This window comes from Scomber scombrus, chromosome 18 (assembly GCF_963691925.1).
Source record: "Scomber scombrus chromosome 18, fScoSco1.1, whole genome shotgun sequence".
NCBI lineage: Eukaryota > Metazoa > Chordata > Actinopteri > Scombriformes > Scombridae > Scomber > Scomber scombrus.
Genome location: NC_084987.1, coordinates 6,098,768 through 6,112,004, shown reverse-complemented (window position 1 = coordinate 6,112,004; position 13,237 = coordinate 6,098,768). Strand labels below are relative to the sequence as shown.

The window sequence follows — 13,237 nt, the reverse complement described above, 5'->3', positions numbered from 1 at the left end:
CTGCCTTGACTTGCCCTTAATTTCCTTCGGGATCAATAAAGTATTTATCTTATCTTGTGAAATATATATTTAAAAGAGTATGTATCATAATAAAATAATGGTTCAGAATAAACAATCACAGATTTCTACAGAGAGGAGCCTGAGATAGTTAATTAACTCTGAGGGAAAGATTATATATTAATGACAGAACTATCCAAAGTACATTAGACCTGTTCAAATAAAACCATTTGAACCTGTAGCATAATTGTTTGTTCCATCTCTAACAGACAGGCTCGCAAAATAATTAAATTTGTATAAGATAATTTTTAGGGGGGAAAAGTACAATAATCATGTATTTATTTTTAGGTGTGCTGAGGTCAAATTTGGTGACAAATAGGGATAAAGTTGCTAAAATGAACAGTGTGAATGGGGGGATCACTTTGTGTTGACGCTGTAGTTATTACTACAGTCCAGCAGGGGGCGGTAATGCATCAGTAGAATGACAGTAGAAAACCCCATTGAGCTGCTGCCCCCTGCTGGCTGCTCTGTGCGCTGCATGTGACTCTGCTCTGATCTCTGCTGCAGCTTGGAGGCGTTTTTTTTTCTTCTTCTCTGTGTGCAACCAACCGCAAGAAATGGTGAGTGAGGAAAAACAGATACAGCTCACAATATAACCAGCCTGGTGACTCTCTAAACCTGTACTTTAATAAGACACTAAACCCCTTTTTTTAAATATATACATATGTGTGTATACGCTGTTAAAATGTCCGCTGTCAGTAGCTTCATGTCTTTGTTGGTGTAGCTTTTACTTAAAACCTCACGTCGATTAGCGTCAATACAATTAGCTGAACGTTGCTTTATAATGCAGAGATTGTATCCAGGTAGAAAAGCACACGTTAAACCAGTGTTTTAATGAAGTGACAGTCAAGCTAACAAACTTTTTGTTTAGCTTTTTGATTCAACTGAGCAGCAGCAGCTAGCAGCAGAGAAGCTAACTAGCTCGAGTTGCTAACCCATAACCATCTGTCGGTTTGTGTGTGAAACAACATCATTAAACATTTAATGCTATTAAAAAACCCGTAAAGACAGGTGCCAACACAAGCTGTGTGTTAAGTGCTCTGTAGCTTCACAATTTCACCCCTTTTTAAGTTAAATTAAAGGAAGCTAACAGTGAAGCTAACAGTGCTAATGCAATGGTAGCAAGCTGCCGCACTGAGGGGCTTTAAACGATGCGGAAATTAAATGTGGGTAGAGAATGTTTTTTATTAACCTTAAAAATGCTATCTTCCCTCTTATTAAACTGTTATCACTGTCAGATTTTGCATAACTTGCTGCTACACAGTTTAAAGCTACCATAAAGTGGCTATTACAGCTACTTTAAGTACATAAACACTTACAACTAGGAGCTATATAATGTTACTACCTCATTTATGTTAAAGGGCAGATTCCTAATTTTTCATGCGTGTCTTAAAACAGCAGTCAGGTGCTTACTCACTGTAATACTTCCTCTGCTGTTCATACTGGCTGTTAAAAGATCCTCTAATAAAATTAGGGACTCAAAAATGCATTTAAAAGTTGGTGTGAAAGCTTATATGAGGCTTCAACAGTCTGAGTTAGTCATATCAAATGGTCTTTTTAGTATCAAATTCCCTCTTTGTGGTTCCTCTGTTGAGCTGTGGTGGAAGTATAGTAACAAAAAGAGGTACTTTGGCACTAAAAAGACTGTAACGTTGAAATATCTACATGATTTGACTGATTTGGACGGCCAAAGCTTCATATTGGCCTCATTTCAACTTTTAAACACAATTTTGCTCCAAAAGCATGTGGATTTTGCCTCCCATCACCTTCTACTTTGTACGTTGCATTATGAAAGGATCTTCTTATGGTCAGTATGGACAAGAGGAATGATTACAGCAAGAAAAACATGTTTTAATGTTCATTAAGGACTTGGACATGGAATTATGAATCCATCTTATAGTATGTGTTTTGTGTTATATTTATGTGTGAACATAATGATAATGTTAAATTAGTTAAATCACAAATGTCTCATGTTAGACTGTGTGTTGTGTACACAGGTTCCTTAGGTGTTATATCTTATATTTTTTAGATACTGCATGGCACTTTTTACACACTGAGTATTTTATTATTATTTATTACATGTATATTAAGGCTGGGTGATATGGGCAGAATCAAATATCACAATATTTTTCACCAAACACTTCTGTTGATATTTTGACAATAATGTAGGGATGACTGTTGGTGTTGGTTAACAGTCTGTTAAGCTCAGAAAATGACATTTTTACTGTAATGCAGCCTTTAAAAACAGATAAGACAACACTTATTCCATATCCCGATATGACGATATTTAAAATTTAAGACGATATTTATAAAATATTGATGTATAACCTAGCCCAAATATATATACATTTATTAGTTTTATTAGTACAATTTTAGGATATTTTAAGTAGTAACTTTTGAGGGTTTTTTTTCCATCCAGCAGACTGTACATCTGTTGTTTTTGTTGTTTTTGCGTTATCGTGACACATTCAGATAACAGGAAAAAAATCATCATGAACTGTCTTTGGGGCTTTGTTCAGGCATTTCCTTTTGTGTGGTTGTTCAGTGGTTCATGTGCTGTTGGTGTTTTTAATTAAAAAAGAAAGAAAGAAACAGATTGCAGACATTCCTCATCTCATGCTCTCACTTTAATTGATCAGTGTTAACAAATGACTAGCTTTCATCTGCTGCTCATTTTCAGATTCCAGCTTCTTAAATGTGAATATTTTCTGGTTCATTTCAGTCTCAATGACAGTAAACTGTGTGTGTGTGTGTCTGTCATTGGGTTGTTGACTGTTGGTCAGAATGTAAAAAATACACTTCAGGTTGTATGTTGGATTTTGGGAAACATTGATGAACATTTCTCACCATTTTCTGACATTTGATCAACCAAACAACTACTTGAAAAAAGTAATTTCACGAAAAAAAGTCCTAATATTTTAAGAAGAAAGTAGTAATATTTAACGAAAAAAGTCCTAATAATCACAAAAAAGCTGTAATATTTCATGAAGAAAGTCGTAATGTATCACAAAAAAGAAATATTTCAAGAAGAAAGTCATAATATTTTAAGAAGAAAGTAGTAATATATCACCAAAAAAAGTCCTAATCATAAAAAAGCTGTAATATTTCACAAAAAAGTCTTTCTGGAGGCTTTATGGTGAAGACTTTCAGTAATAGTTTGTGTATTAATGTTTGTTTTTTACACCAAAATTAGTTTTATTCCCTTGTATGTTAGTTTATGATTAGAGCTGCAGCTAATGATTATTTTCATTGAACTGTTGATTATTTATCCAATTAACCAATTGGTCATTTGGCCAATAAAGTGTCAGAAAACTGTGAAAAGTGTCAATCACTGTTTCCCAAAACTGAAGAGGCAACCATGTCTTTTGTGTTTTGTCCACAATCCAAAGATATTCAGTTTACTGTTAAAGAGGAAAGAAACTAACAAATATTCACATTTAACAAGCTGTAAAAAGTTAATTTTGGCATTTCAATAAGAAGAAAAACCAAAGGTCTTCGGGCTGATTAGAAATCAGACAGTGTGTTTCATGTCTCACTGCATCCTCGATGTGTCTTTGGTGCGTTCACACCTGTACTGACAGCTTTTCACCTGTTATAGGATGTATTTTAATGAAGTGTGAACAGGATCTTAAAAACAGTCATTAAACGTTGTTTCCTCTCACACCTTTTGTCCCTTTTTTCCCTCCAGGACGTGTTTCTAATGATTCGACGTCACAAGGCGACCATCTTCACTGATGCCAAAGAGTCCACCACAGTATACGAGCTTAAGCGCATCGTGGAGGGAATCTTGAAGAGGCCACCTGAAGACCAGAGGCTTTATAAGGTAAAATAAATCACCTGGAACATTTTTCAGACCCAAAAAATAGCTCTGATAGGAGGCAAGTTATTCATGTGTCAGCAATAAATAAAATTCATATGATTATTTAGCAAATGTAACTGTAGTTAATTGTTAGGTTAAACGTGTTAACATGGTGTGAGCTCCCTGTACTCTGTCTATCTTGTTTTCAAGTTTTAATCTTGTTTTTTTGGTCTGTTTTTTAAGAACAGAGTTGAAGGATTGTTTTGCTTTCTTAGTTTAGTTTATTGCAGTCGTTAAACTCAAATACGCATGCATAAATAAAGTAGATTATCATGTTTTTATGTCCTTGTTCCTCGTCCTTTATCTCCAGTAGAAATAGTTACACGCCCAAATGGAAAAATAATAAGTGAAAATAAATATAGGAATAAAGCCATTTCAGATAACAATTGTTTTGCGGAGAGGTCTACCAACTTATATCAGCAATTTGAACCTAAATTACTACAATATGCAAGTTATCACAGATATTTTGTCCTTTTGTTTTTGTCCCCATGATCAAACTCATATTTCAGAAGAGAAAAACAGCTATTATTTTAAATTTCTTTAATATTTCTCAAGTTTAAACACATCAAATCATAAAGACAATCCAGCTTTAATAAAGACCTGCCTCACATATTCAATATATTTATCTACAGTAAACACAAAAACCTAATTTTCTCTTATTTAACTAATATAAAATCAGAAAGAAAAAAACAGCTTCATAAGGAGTTGTTCACCCACAGCAGCAGCTCAATATCACGGTGAACTTTTGACTCTTGACTTCAGATCTCCTCTGAGACAAATGATGTTATTGTTTTTCATATCTACATGCTGATGAAACATGTTTAGTTTACAGCAATATCAGATATTCACAGCCATGCTTCAGCACTGTCTGATTAAACCCAGTGTAGCAGTGTGTGATATGACAATATAATATACATTTGCTGTCTTTATCACATTTCTGTACACTTTTAAGTTGAGTTTAGCGTTTCTTTGACTCGTTTTAGACTTTTGTGAGCAGGACTCATGATGGATTTTTGACATTTTGATGAAGTACCTTATTTCATCAGGTATTCAATTTATTACATTTATTGTGTTGTAATATAAGATTACATCCATCTCTGTGTTCAATCAGTTACGAATACATGTTTAACTCTAAATTAAAAGTTTAAAAAGTGCCACTTTCAGGTGAATTAAAGGCTGCAGTTCAAGCTTAGTGTTTTGCTTTTTAAACACGCTGACAGGAGCTGGCAACATATATAAAATCCTGCATTTTGTACATGTATTCGTCACTGATTTCACAAAACTTGCTGCACAGGTGTGATATGACAATATATATGTGTCTACTTTATCACATTTCACTACATTGTTAATATCAGGTTAGCATCTCTTTGATTTATGGGCACGACTGCTGATAGATTTTCTTTTGGTCATTTTGATGAAGTATCTTAATTTGTCAGGTATTAAACAAACTAGATTTACTTAAAACTAACATCTGTCTAATTATTTTAATCCATCAATAGTTTTCTTAACGGATTTCTTCAGAAAAATGTTATGTTGCAATATGAGATAACATCCATTTCTGTTGTAGAAGATGCAGGATTTTAATTTATCCATGTTGAGTGTTAAAAAGTAAAATGCTAAGATTGGACTGCAGCCTTTAATTCACCTAAAAGAGGCACTTTTAAACTTTCTAACTTAGAGGAAAACCGGTATTCTTCATAACAGAGTCCTCACTGATTTCACAAAACTTACTTAACTATGTCCTAACTCTTCAAACAACCTCGGAAATTATCTCTGAACGGGCTGATAAATAAAATGTAAGATAATATAAGAAATTCAAATTGACACGCAGCGTAAGGGGGTGAAAGTGAACTAAAAATACAACAATAAAGAACACAAAATAGGATAAAATACTATATACAGTAAACTAGATTTTTTTGTAAATAAATCCGCAATATTCAGAAGTTCCTGAATATACCCTCACACAGATAAAAATAAATGTGCAAAGGGCAGAACATCTGAGTGATATTATGTGCAATGTTCCTGGCATTTACATAATATGTGCAAAAAGTGAAAAAAAACAATGTTGTGAGTTAACATCTGGCTCTAAACTTCTTTGTTTTTTGTTTGTGTTTCTTCTCCAGGATGACGTGCTGCTTAACGACAGTCAAACTCTTGGAAATTGTGGCTTTACAAATCAAACGGCCCGACCCCAGGCCCCGGCCACAGTGGGATTAGCTTTCCGTCTGGGTGGTAAGTAATTAATTCACCTTTAATTTCACCAGGTTTTTAGTTTTTATGATAGTCTGAGCTGAGCTGATTTTTAAACTCTCAGCTCTGAGTTTTTTGTGCTTTGATTTCAGTTCCTCTGTTAACACACACTTCTTACTCACTTCTCTTTCTCCTTCTCTATCTCTCTCTTGTCGCCTTCTGTCTTCTGTCGTTCCCCTCAGATGATTCATTCGAGCAGCTGAGGATCGAGTCCTTCTCCACTCCCCCAGAGCTTCCTGACGTCATGAAGCCCCAGGACTCGGGCAGCACAGCCAACGAACAGGCTGTACAGTGAGGAGGAGACAGAGAGAGAGAGAGAGAGGGGCGGGGGGAAAGAAGAAGAAGAAAAAACAAAAAAAAACCAAGAGGGACACGAATAGGGGGGGTCGGAGAGGGAGGACGCACCAGAGAGAGAGGGGAGGAAGGGAGAGGGGAGAGGGGGGGGGGGGGGGGGGGGGGGGGGGGGGTTTGAATTTTTTTGGGAAGCGATGCCTTCAGCGGTTGTGGACGACAGATCTTCAACTGGGCACAAACAGTTACGAAAACACGGATTCACCCTTTTTTTGTTGTATATGTGAGAAGGGCAGGTGGTTCATTTATCCCGAAAACCGGAGAACGCATGCTAGAATAACAAAAGAAAAAACAAAAAAAATTGATTTCACACAAGACCCTTCAGTGATTACCTGATGGACTTGTCACAACACTGTCAGTCATCCATGGGATTTGGTAAAGGCTGAACATAAAGAATTGTACCTCGTATTTAATTAATTCTAGTCTTTATTTGGGGTAAGGTTAATGCCGCCTTACTTGTGTTTTTTCTTTTCTTTTCTTTTTTTTTTCTTTTTAAATTTTGCTGGCTTAAATGTGGGAGTTGATAAAGGTGTGACATTTTTAGGCTTTTTATGTTTTTGTGTGTGTATTTCTTTATTAAACTATTACTAGGATTTAACCTTTTTTTTTTTTGTGGGTCCTCAGCCTCGGATATGTGCGTGTGTGGCGACGATAGCTAGGGAGTTTGTGAATTTCTAAGTTACCTTCTGTATTTCAATTTCAAGAACTCTTTTTGAACAGAATAATAATCATAATTATACAAAATATATAAATACAACTTGTTTTGGCAAGAAAAAATCCGGCATTAAAAAAAGAGATGAGCATTTCCCGGTACTTTTACCTATCAGTAGTCGTAGTTTTCATATAGCTGCTTACATACGTTACTGAGACTGAACGCACTCACTCACTCAGTTTTGTGGGTATCTCCAACACACGTGACGCTGGCGTGGACCTGGTGTTGAAAATGGCAAAAAATGACTGACAGGTAGTAGAGGGGGAAAAAAAGGATTAGTAGTAATTATTGGTCATTTTTTACCTCGCTAACAAAAGGTAGGAACTAACCAACCTTTCCTTCTCCAGTGTTTGATTGTAGCACATGACATCTCAGAGGCCTAAAAGTGTTTATAGTGAGCGTAAAGTTAAACAGGTTGTTTGTGGGATGAGTGCCTGTAATCAGCAGGCTGCACATTTTGACCCTCCATTACCCCCCCCCCCCCCCCCCCTCCAATGCCCCCTACCCAAAAATCACTGCCCCATTTAGTTTTAGCTCATGCTGCTGCGTGTGTGTGTGTGTTGTATTATACACCATTAAAACCTTAAACACATAGTTTTCCTAAAAAAAAAACAATTTAAAGAGGAGAATCAGAAACAAACTCATCTGCACATCAAAACTGAAAGCCTAACACAGGAACTCATGATCACAAAAACGACAATTTAAAAAAAAGAAAAGAAGAAGAAGCCCTCCATTGTTCACTACAGGGAGAAGATATTCTGACCTAGGGGTGTTGTTGACACATTAAGGCGTTAAAAAACAAACAAAAAGCATTTGCAAATCGAGGCTGTTAAACAGTGATCAACAAGTTGCACTTGTAACTGATTTAACATTAAAAACAACTGTTTTTCACCTGTGTGCACTGAAGTTGTTTTCTTTGTATGCTTATGCAATCAGTGATAAACCTATTGGAATAATTTAATAGGTTTACACACACAGTTTGACGAATACTGCCAGTCATTTTAAAGAGCAGCTGTTGTCCCGGGTTGTGCCGAGGCTTTTCCTTTTCTGCTGATTAAAAGTCACTGTCGTACAATCGTAATCTACAGAAGCTGATGAATGATAAAATGTATTTATTTATAATATACACTCACTGGCCACTTTATTAGGTACACCTGTGCAATCTAATTCAATCCAATACAACAGCTCTGCTTTAAAGTCTACATTTATGAAATTTATACATTTTCAGTTTTTGTTGACAAGAAAGTGATAATTCTACTTTATGTTAATTAGTCATTGTGGGTGATGGTGGCGTATTAGGTTTGCATTAAATTGACTGGTGTTCCTAATATTTTGTCCACTCCATTAACATACATGAGAGGGGCAAAATATTAGGAACCCCAGTCAATATAATGTACTTCAGTATGCCACCACCACATAGTACGACCTCAGTAATAAACAAAAAGTAGAATTATCTTCTTTTTTTTTGACAATGTTAACAAAAACTGAACATGTATACACTTTTAAAAAGTTGAATTTATAGCAGCGCTGTTGTATTGGATTGAATTAGATTGCACAAGTGTACCTAATAAAGTGGCCGGTGAGTGTATAATGATCATATACATACAGTTGGATCATTTTGGGGTGGTGTGTGTCATTGCTGAGGTATGCTGAACAGAGTGGCAACAATTAATCAATTGCCAACTATTACATTAACTATTTTGAAAAAAAGTGACAAAAAAAAGCCTAATTTTCTGGTTTCCTTCTCAATTGTGAGTATTTTCTGGTTTCTTTAGTTTTTAAACAACAGTAAAATGAATATCTTTGGGTTTGTATACAAAACGAGACATTTGATGACTTCATCTTTGGCTTTGAGAAACAATGATCTGATATATTTCACCTTTTTTACGCCAAATCGCTGCAGTTAATGGAGATAATAATTGACAAAGTAATCAACAATGAAAATAACTGTTAATGCAGCCCTTTAAAAAGTTGTGAGGTAACAATTTGCCTCATAATTTCTGAGATGATTATGCAGAATTAAGCAATTATAATTTAAAAAAAAGTTAGATTAATTTACAGTTGATCAAGTAATTGTTGATCTAAACTCAATAAAGTAAAAATGGCTGCTTAACAATCAATTTCAAAAACAGTTTAAACCACTGTAGCAAATGTTGACATGAGTTACAGTACGTGCTCGCTGTCCTTGAACGTCTCAGAGAAAACACTGAACTTTCCGACAGCACTTGAAGGCAGTTACCCTTAGATTTAGCAAACTCTCGCGAGGATTTTACAAGTTATTTCTTTATTGTGCGCTCTGTGCAAAATAGTAATTTTGAATTTATGTGACTTATGTAGTTAATGTTTAGTTGGGTTTATAGACAAAAAACACTCGGTTAGGGTTAGAAAAAAAATAATAATTTGAGTTAAAATAAAAACTCTCGCGAGATTTGTTTGAGGCGAATCGAAGGTCTAGGCATGACCCGGCTGTAATAGCATTTAGAGGCGGTGCAGCGACAAAATAATGACTCTTGTAGTTTGTTAGATTAAAATAAAGGGTCTATGAGGGTCTCCACCTGCAGCAGCACACATGGACGTCAGTGAGTATCTGTTATCTGCCGGCCGAGCCGTGCTGGACATTGTGGAGCGGGAGTGGCAGCCTCTGTCTCCTGCTGAGCTGGAGCAGCGGCTGGACCAGGCTGTGGAGGAGATCTTGGAGGCTGAGCTGATCACTAAACTCAAAACTCAACCTCCTCCTGTTGCTCCTTCTGCTGATGCTGCTGCTCCTATTTACGTCCAGTTACTGCAGGATGAAGCTAATGTGCAGCCACAAGTTTCACACACGACCCCATCATCCAGTCCTGCTGCAGAGGAGGAGAGCAGAGAGCAGCTGGAGCCTGCAGACACAGCTGCTGTCAAGGTAAATAAACACCCGTGAGACCGTCAAATAAGTTTATGCATCTTAATTGATCAGTTTTGCACAATTATTTAAAGGACAGCTTCACTAATTGTTCATGTCTGTCTTAAAACATCTGTTCATGCTGGCTATTAAAAGATCTCCTTCAAATGTGCTTTGGTGCAAGTGATGGAGGACAAAATCCACAGTGTGTCATTTAAAAGTTGGTGTGAAGCTTATATGAGGGTTTAGCAGAGGGAATTAGTCATATCAAGTGAATATCTGACACATTTACAGTCTTTTTAACATCAAATTCCCTCTTTGTGTTTCCTCTGTTGAGTTGTGCTGGAAGTATAGGAACAAAAAGACTTTGGCACTAAAAAGACTGTAACGTTGAAAGATATCTACTTGATTTGACTCATTTGGACGACTGAAGCTTCATATTAGCTTCAGATCAACTTTTAATAGGCTACATTTTTACACAGAAGGAGGTCTGTGGATTTCTTGAAGTGTCTTTTCCAACCAAAACTTCAAAACCTGAAGATATAAGTTTACAATAAATACATATTAAAAGGTGCAATACAGAAAATTGACTCCAATTACTTTAAGATAAGATAAGATATGCCTTTATTAGTCCCACAATGGGGACATTTGCAGACATTTTTAAGAGTTGATTAATCATTTTCTGTTGATTAACTAACTGATTTTTAGTTTCACCTCTAAATATTCTTACCGTAACTTTTATGGATTATTTTCAGCTTTGGGCCCAGTTTTCATGGTGCAATTTGACCTTAAATACAAGTTAAATCTACAGACTAACTGATGTTGGAAACTGTAAAATAATATTCTCCTTTTTTCATCCATCAGTACATCGCTGATCTGCTTCAAAACTCCAAATCCAGAGCTCGAATGGCTGGACGTGCTCGCTTGTCTCTGTCTCACACCGTCCTGCTGTCCCTCACACTGCTCTCCGAGCGCGTCAGCTACCGCTGTGTGTCCCGCCGCTTCCGCCTGGAGAAAGGAAACATCCACAGGATCTTCTTCTCTTTCTGTGAGCGCGTCAACATGCTGCAGGAGAGGCTGATCAGGTGGCCAGACGGTGGGTTGATTTCAGTGGTTTTTTTAATGGTTTTATTGGAAGATCCTGACAATGTGAATGATATCAGTGTAAAATTAGAGTTAAAAATGATAATTGTGGGTTTATTTAATTTATATTCTTTAGGCAGAGAGGCTGTAGATGCCCTGCTTCCACTTTCCAGTCTGCTGGGAAAAGAAAGGGAGCAGGAAGAAGAGGAGCAAATTGTCCCTCAGGTCCTGGGAGTGCTGGGATTCACCCGGATCCCCATCCGCCTGCCTATAGGGAAACATGACGTGGAGAGTGCAGTACCTGAGGTGAAGAGGATGAAGCAGGAGGCTCATCCCGACTCTTGGCTCAACCTGGAGCTTGTGTGTGACTGTAAAGGCCGTTTCCTCCACTGCAGCATCAGTAAAGGATCAGATCTGGACAGAGGCGGCGCTGTGAGAAACAAACTCAAACAGCATCCCGAGCTGATGCCCGCCGGCTCCTGCCTGGTGGCCCGAGCCGGCTACCCGCTCACCGCCCAGATTTTAACACCGTACACAGGAAGTTGCGGACCGAGAGAGGAACTCTTTAACAAAACTCTGGAGGCACATTTTCACATCCTGGATCAGGCCGTTGCCAACCTGAGAGCCAGATTTCAAAGACTCAGGTATCTGGATATCGGGAACTACGATCGAGCCCGAGCTGTGGTGCTTACCGCCTGTGTGTTGCACAATGTGTTTTTGGACATGGGAGAAGTGGTTCAAGGAGAGGTGGAGAGAGAGGAAGCCATGAGTCAAGAGGGAGATGAGGAGGTGGAGGAGGAGGATGTGGAGAAGGAGGATGAGGGTGTGCGCAGACGTGACGACATCGCAGACTTTCTGTTTAAAAACTTTGATTCTGAAAACACGTGATGATGTTTGATGAATTTTGTTGTGGGAGAATATAATTTGTGTAAGATAAAAGTATATTTTAACAAAAATCTCTTAATTGTCTGAGTGTGTCTGCACATACACTTCACCACAGTCAGATAACAGGGATGCATTTGTAATTAAAACATTTAGATTATGTGACACAACGATAATTCTTGTGGTTAGTTTACCATAACGGGGATAATAGTTGGTTATAGGATATCTTCATTAATTGAAGTTGACATAGAGTTTCTATTTTTAACTTTTAACAGCTGCAGCCAATTTCACTTCCACTTTTAAAATATACTTTAGAGAGTAAAATCAACATGTAACTACACCAAATAGACTTTAAAGGCGCAATATACAACATTCAGGCCCAGATCACTTAATTGCCGTAGTGTGTCTGTACATACACTTCACAATAATCAGGTAACAGGTGGATAACTGGCTCATTTTTTAGGGTTAGAGTTAGGATTAGGGTTAGGGAGATAATAATATATGATGAGTCGACAGAGAGTTTCCATTTTTAACTTTAACAGCTGCAGCCAGTTTCTATTCCACTTTTAAAATGTACTTTTAAAAAAGTAAAATCACCACACAGACTAGACTTTATAAAGGTGCATTACACGACATTCATCCCCACTAGATGTCACACAAGCACCTCAGATCAAAATAATGTGAGCGTCATTTACTAATAAAGTTGGGGGTAAAAAAAAAAAGTGGCATCTAATAAAATAGTGCAAATCAGCTGACATGTTGAAAATGTGTTGCAGGGAGGACAGTGAAGGACTCACATACACTAACATGCAAACAAAGAACACAGAGAAGCTCAGACAACACATTTAGAAAGAAGTGTGACTTCATTCACTGCATGAGGACGCCATTACTTCACTTTATCTTTACATAGCAAATAGTTGTTTGCTGACGTCTAATTGTGCTGAATGTTGCATATTGCACCTTTAAGATTGATGCAATTAGTCTAAGTTGGCTTTGATTAAATGGAAAATTCCTTTATTCTGACATAATCAAACTTACACAAGGAAAAAAAAAAGATTATTTCCATGTATGTCAATGTTGCTACTCTCTGAAAGAAACCTCAAACATTTTTCCAAATAAGAATCAATAATGACTGGTGAGAACATTATATTTGTGTTCAGCTTTA

General features: G+C 37.0%; 2 protein-coding genes across 2 annotated transcripts; both read left to right on the top strand.

Moving 5' to 3' along the window:
• Positions 1–527: 527 nt before the first annotated feature.
• Positions 528–8,120, top strand: elob (elongin B). Its single transcript, XM_062437904.1, has 4 exons — positions 528–617; positions 3,746–3,880; positions 6,040–6,148; positions 6,349–8,120. Exons 1-4 carry the CDS (start codon positions 615–617, stop codon positions 6,459–6,461), a joined length of 360 nt encoding a protein of 119 aa, XP_062293888.1. The 5' UTR covers positions 528–614; the 3' UTR covers positions 6,462–8,120.
• Positions 8,121–9,725: 1,605 nt separating this feature from the next.
• LOC134000124 (uncharacterized) lies at positions 9,726–12,084 on the top strand. Its single transcript, XM_062439438.1, has 3 exons — positions 9,726–10,128; positions 10,972–11,203; positions 11,327–12,084. Exons 1-3 carry the CDS (start codon positions 9,799–9,801, stop codon positions 12,076–12,078), a joined length of 1,314 nt encoding a protein of 437 aa, XP_062295422.1. The 5' UTR covers positions 9,726–9,798; the 3' UTR covers positions 12,079–12,084.
• Positions 12,085–13,237: the final 1,153 nt, after the last annotated feature.

Excerpts from the sequence above, each read along its gene's own strand:
- elob (XM_062437904.1), top strand. Across the intron at positions 3,881-6,039 it reads AAGACCAGAGGCTTTATAAG|GATGACGTGCTGCTTAACGA; the intron begins GTAAAATAAATC and ends TTTCTTCTCCAG. Across the intron at positions 6,149-6,348 it reads ATTAGCTTTCCGTCTGGGTG|ATGATTCATTCGAGCAGCTG; the intron begins GTAAGTAATTAA and ends CGTTCCCCTCAG.
- LOC134000124 (XM_062439438.1), top strand. The coding sequence starts at position 9,799 with ATGGACGTCAGTGAGTATCTGTTATCTGCCGGCCGAGCCGTGCTGGAC. Across the intron at positions 10,129-10,971 it reads CAGACACAGCTGCTGTCAAG|TACATCGCTGATCTGCTTCA; the intron begins GTAAATAAACAC and ends TTCATCCATCAG. Across the intron at positions 11,204-11,326 it reads GCTGATCAGGTGGCCAGACG|GCAGAGAGGCTGTAGATGCC; the intron begins GTGGGTTGATTT and ends TATATTCTTTAG.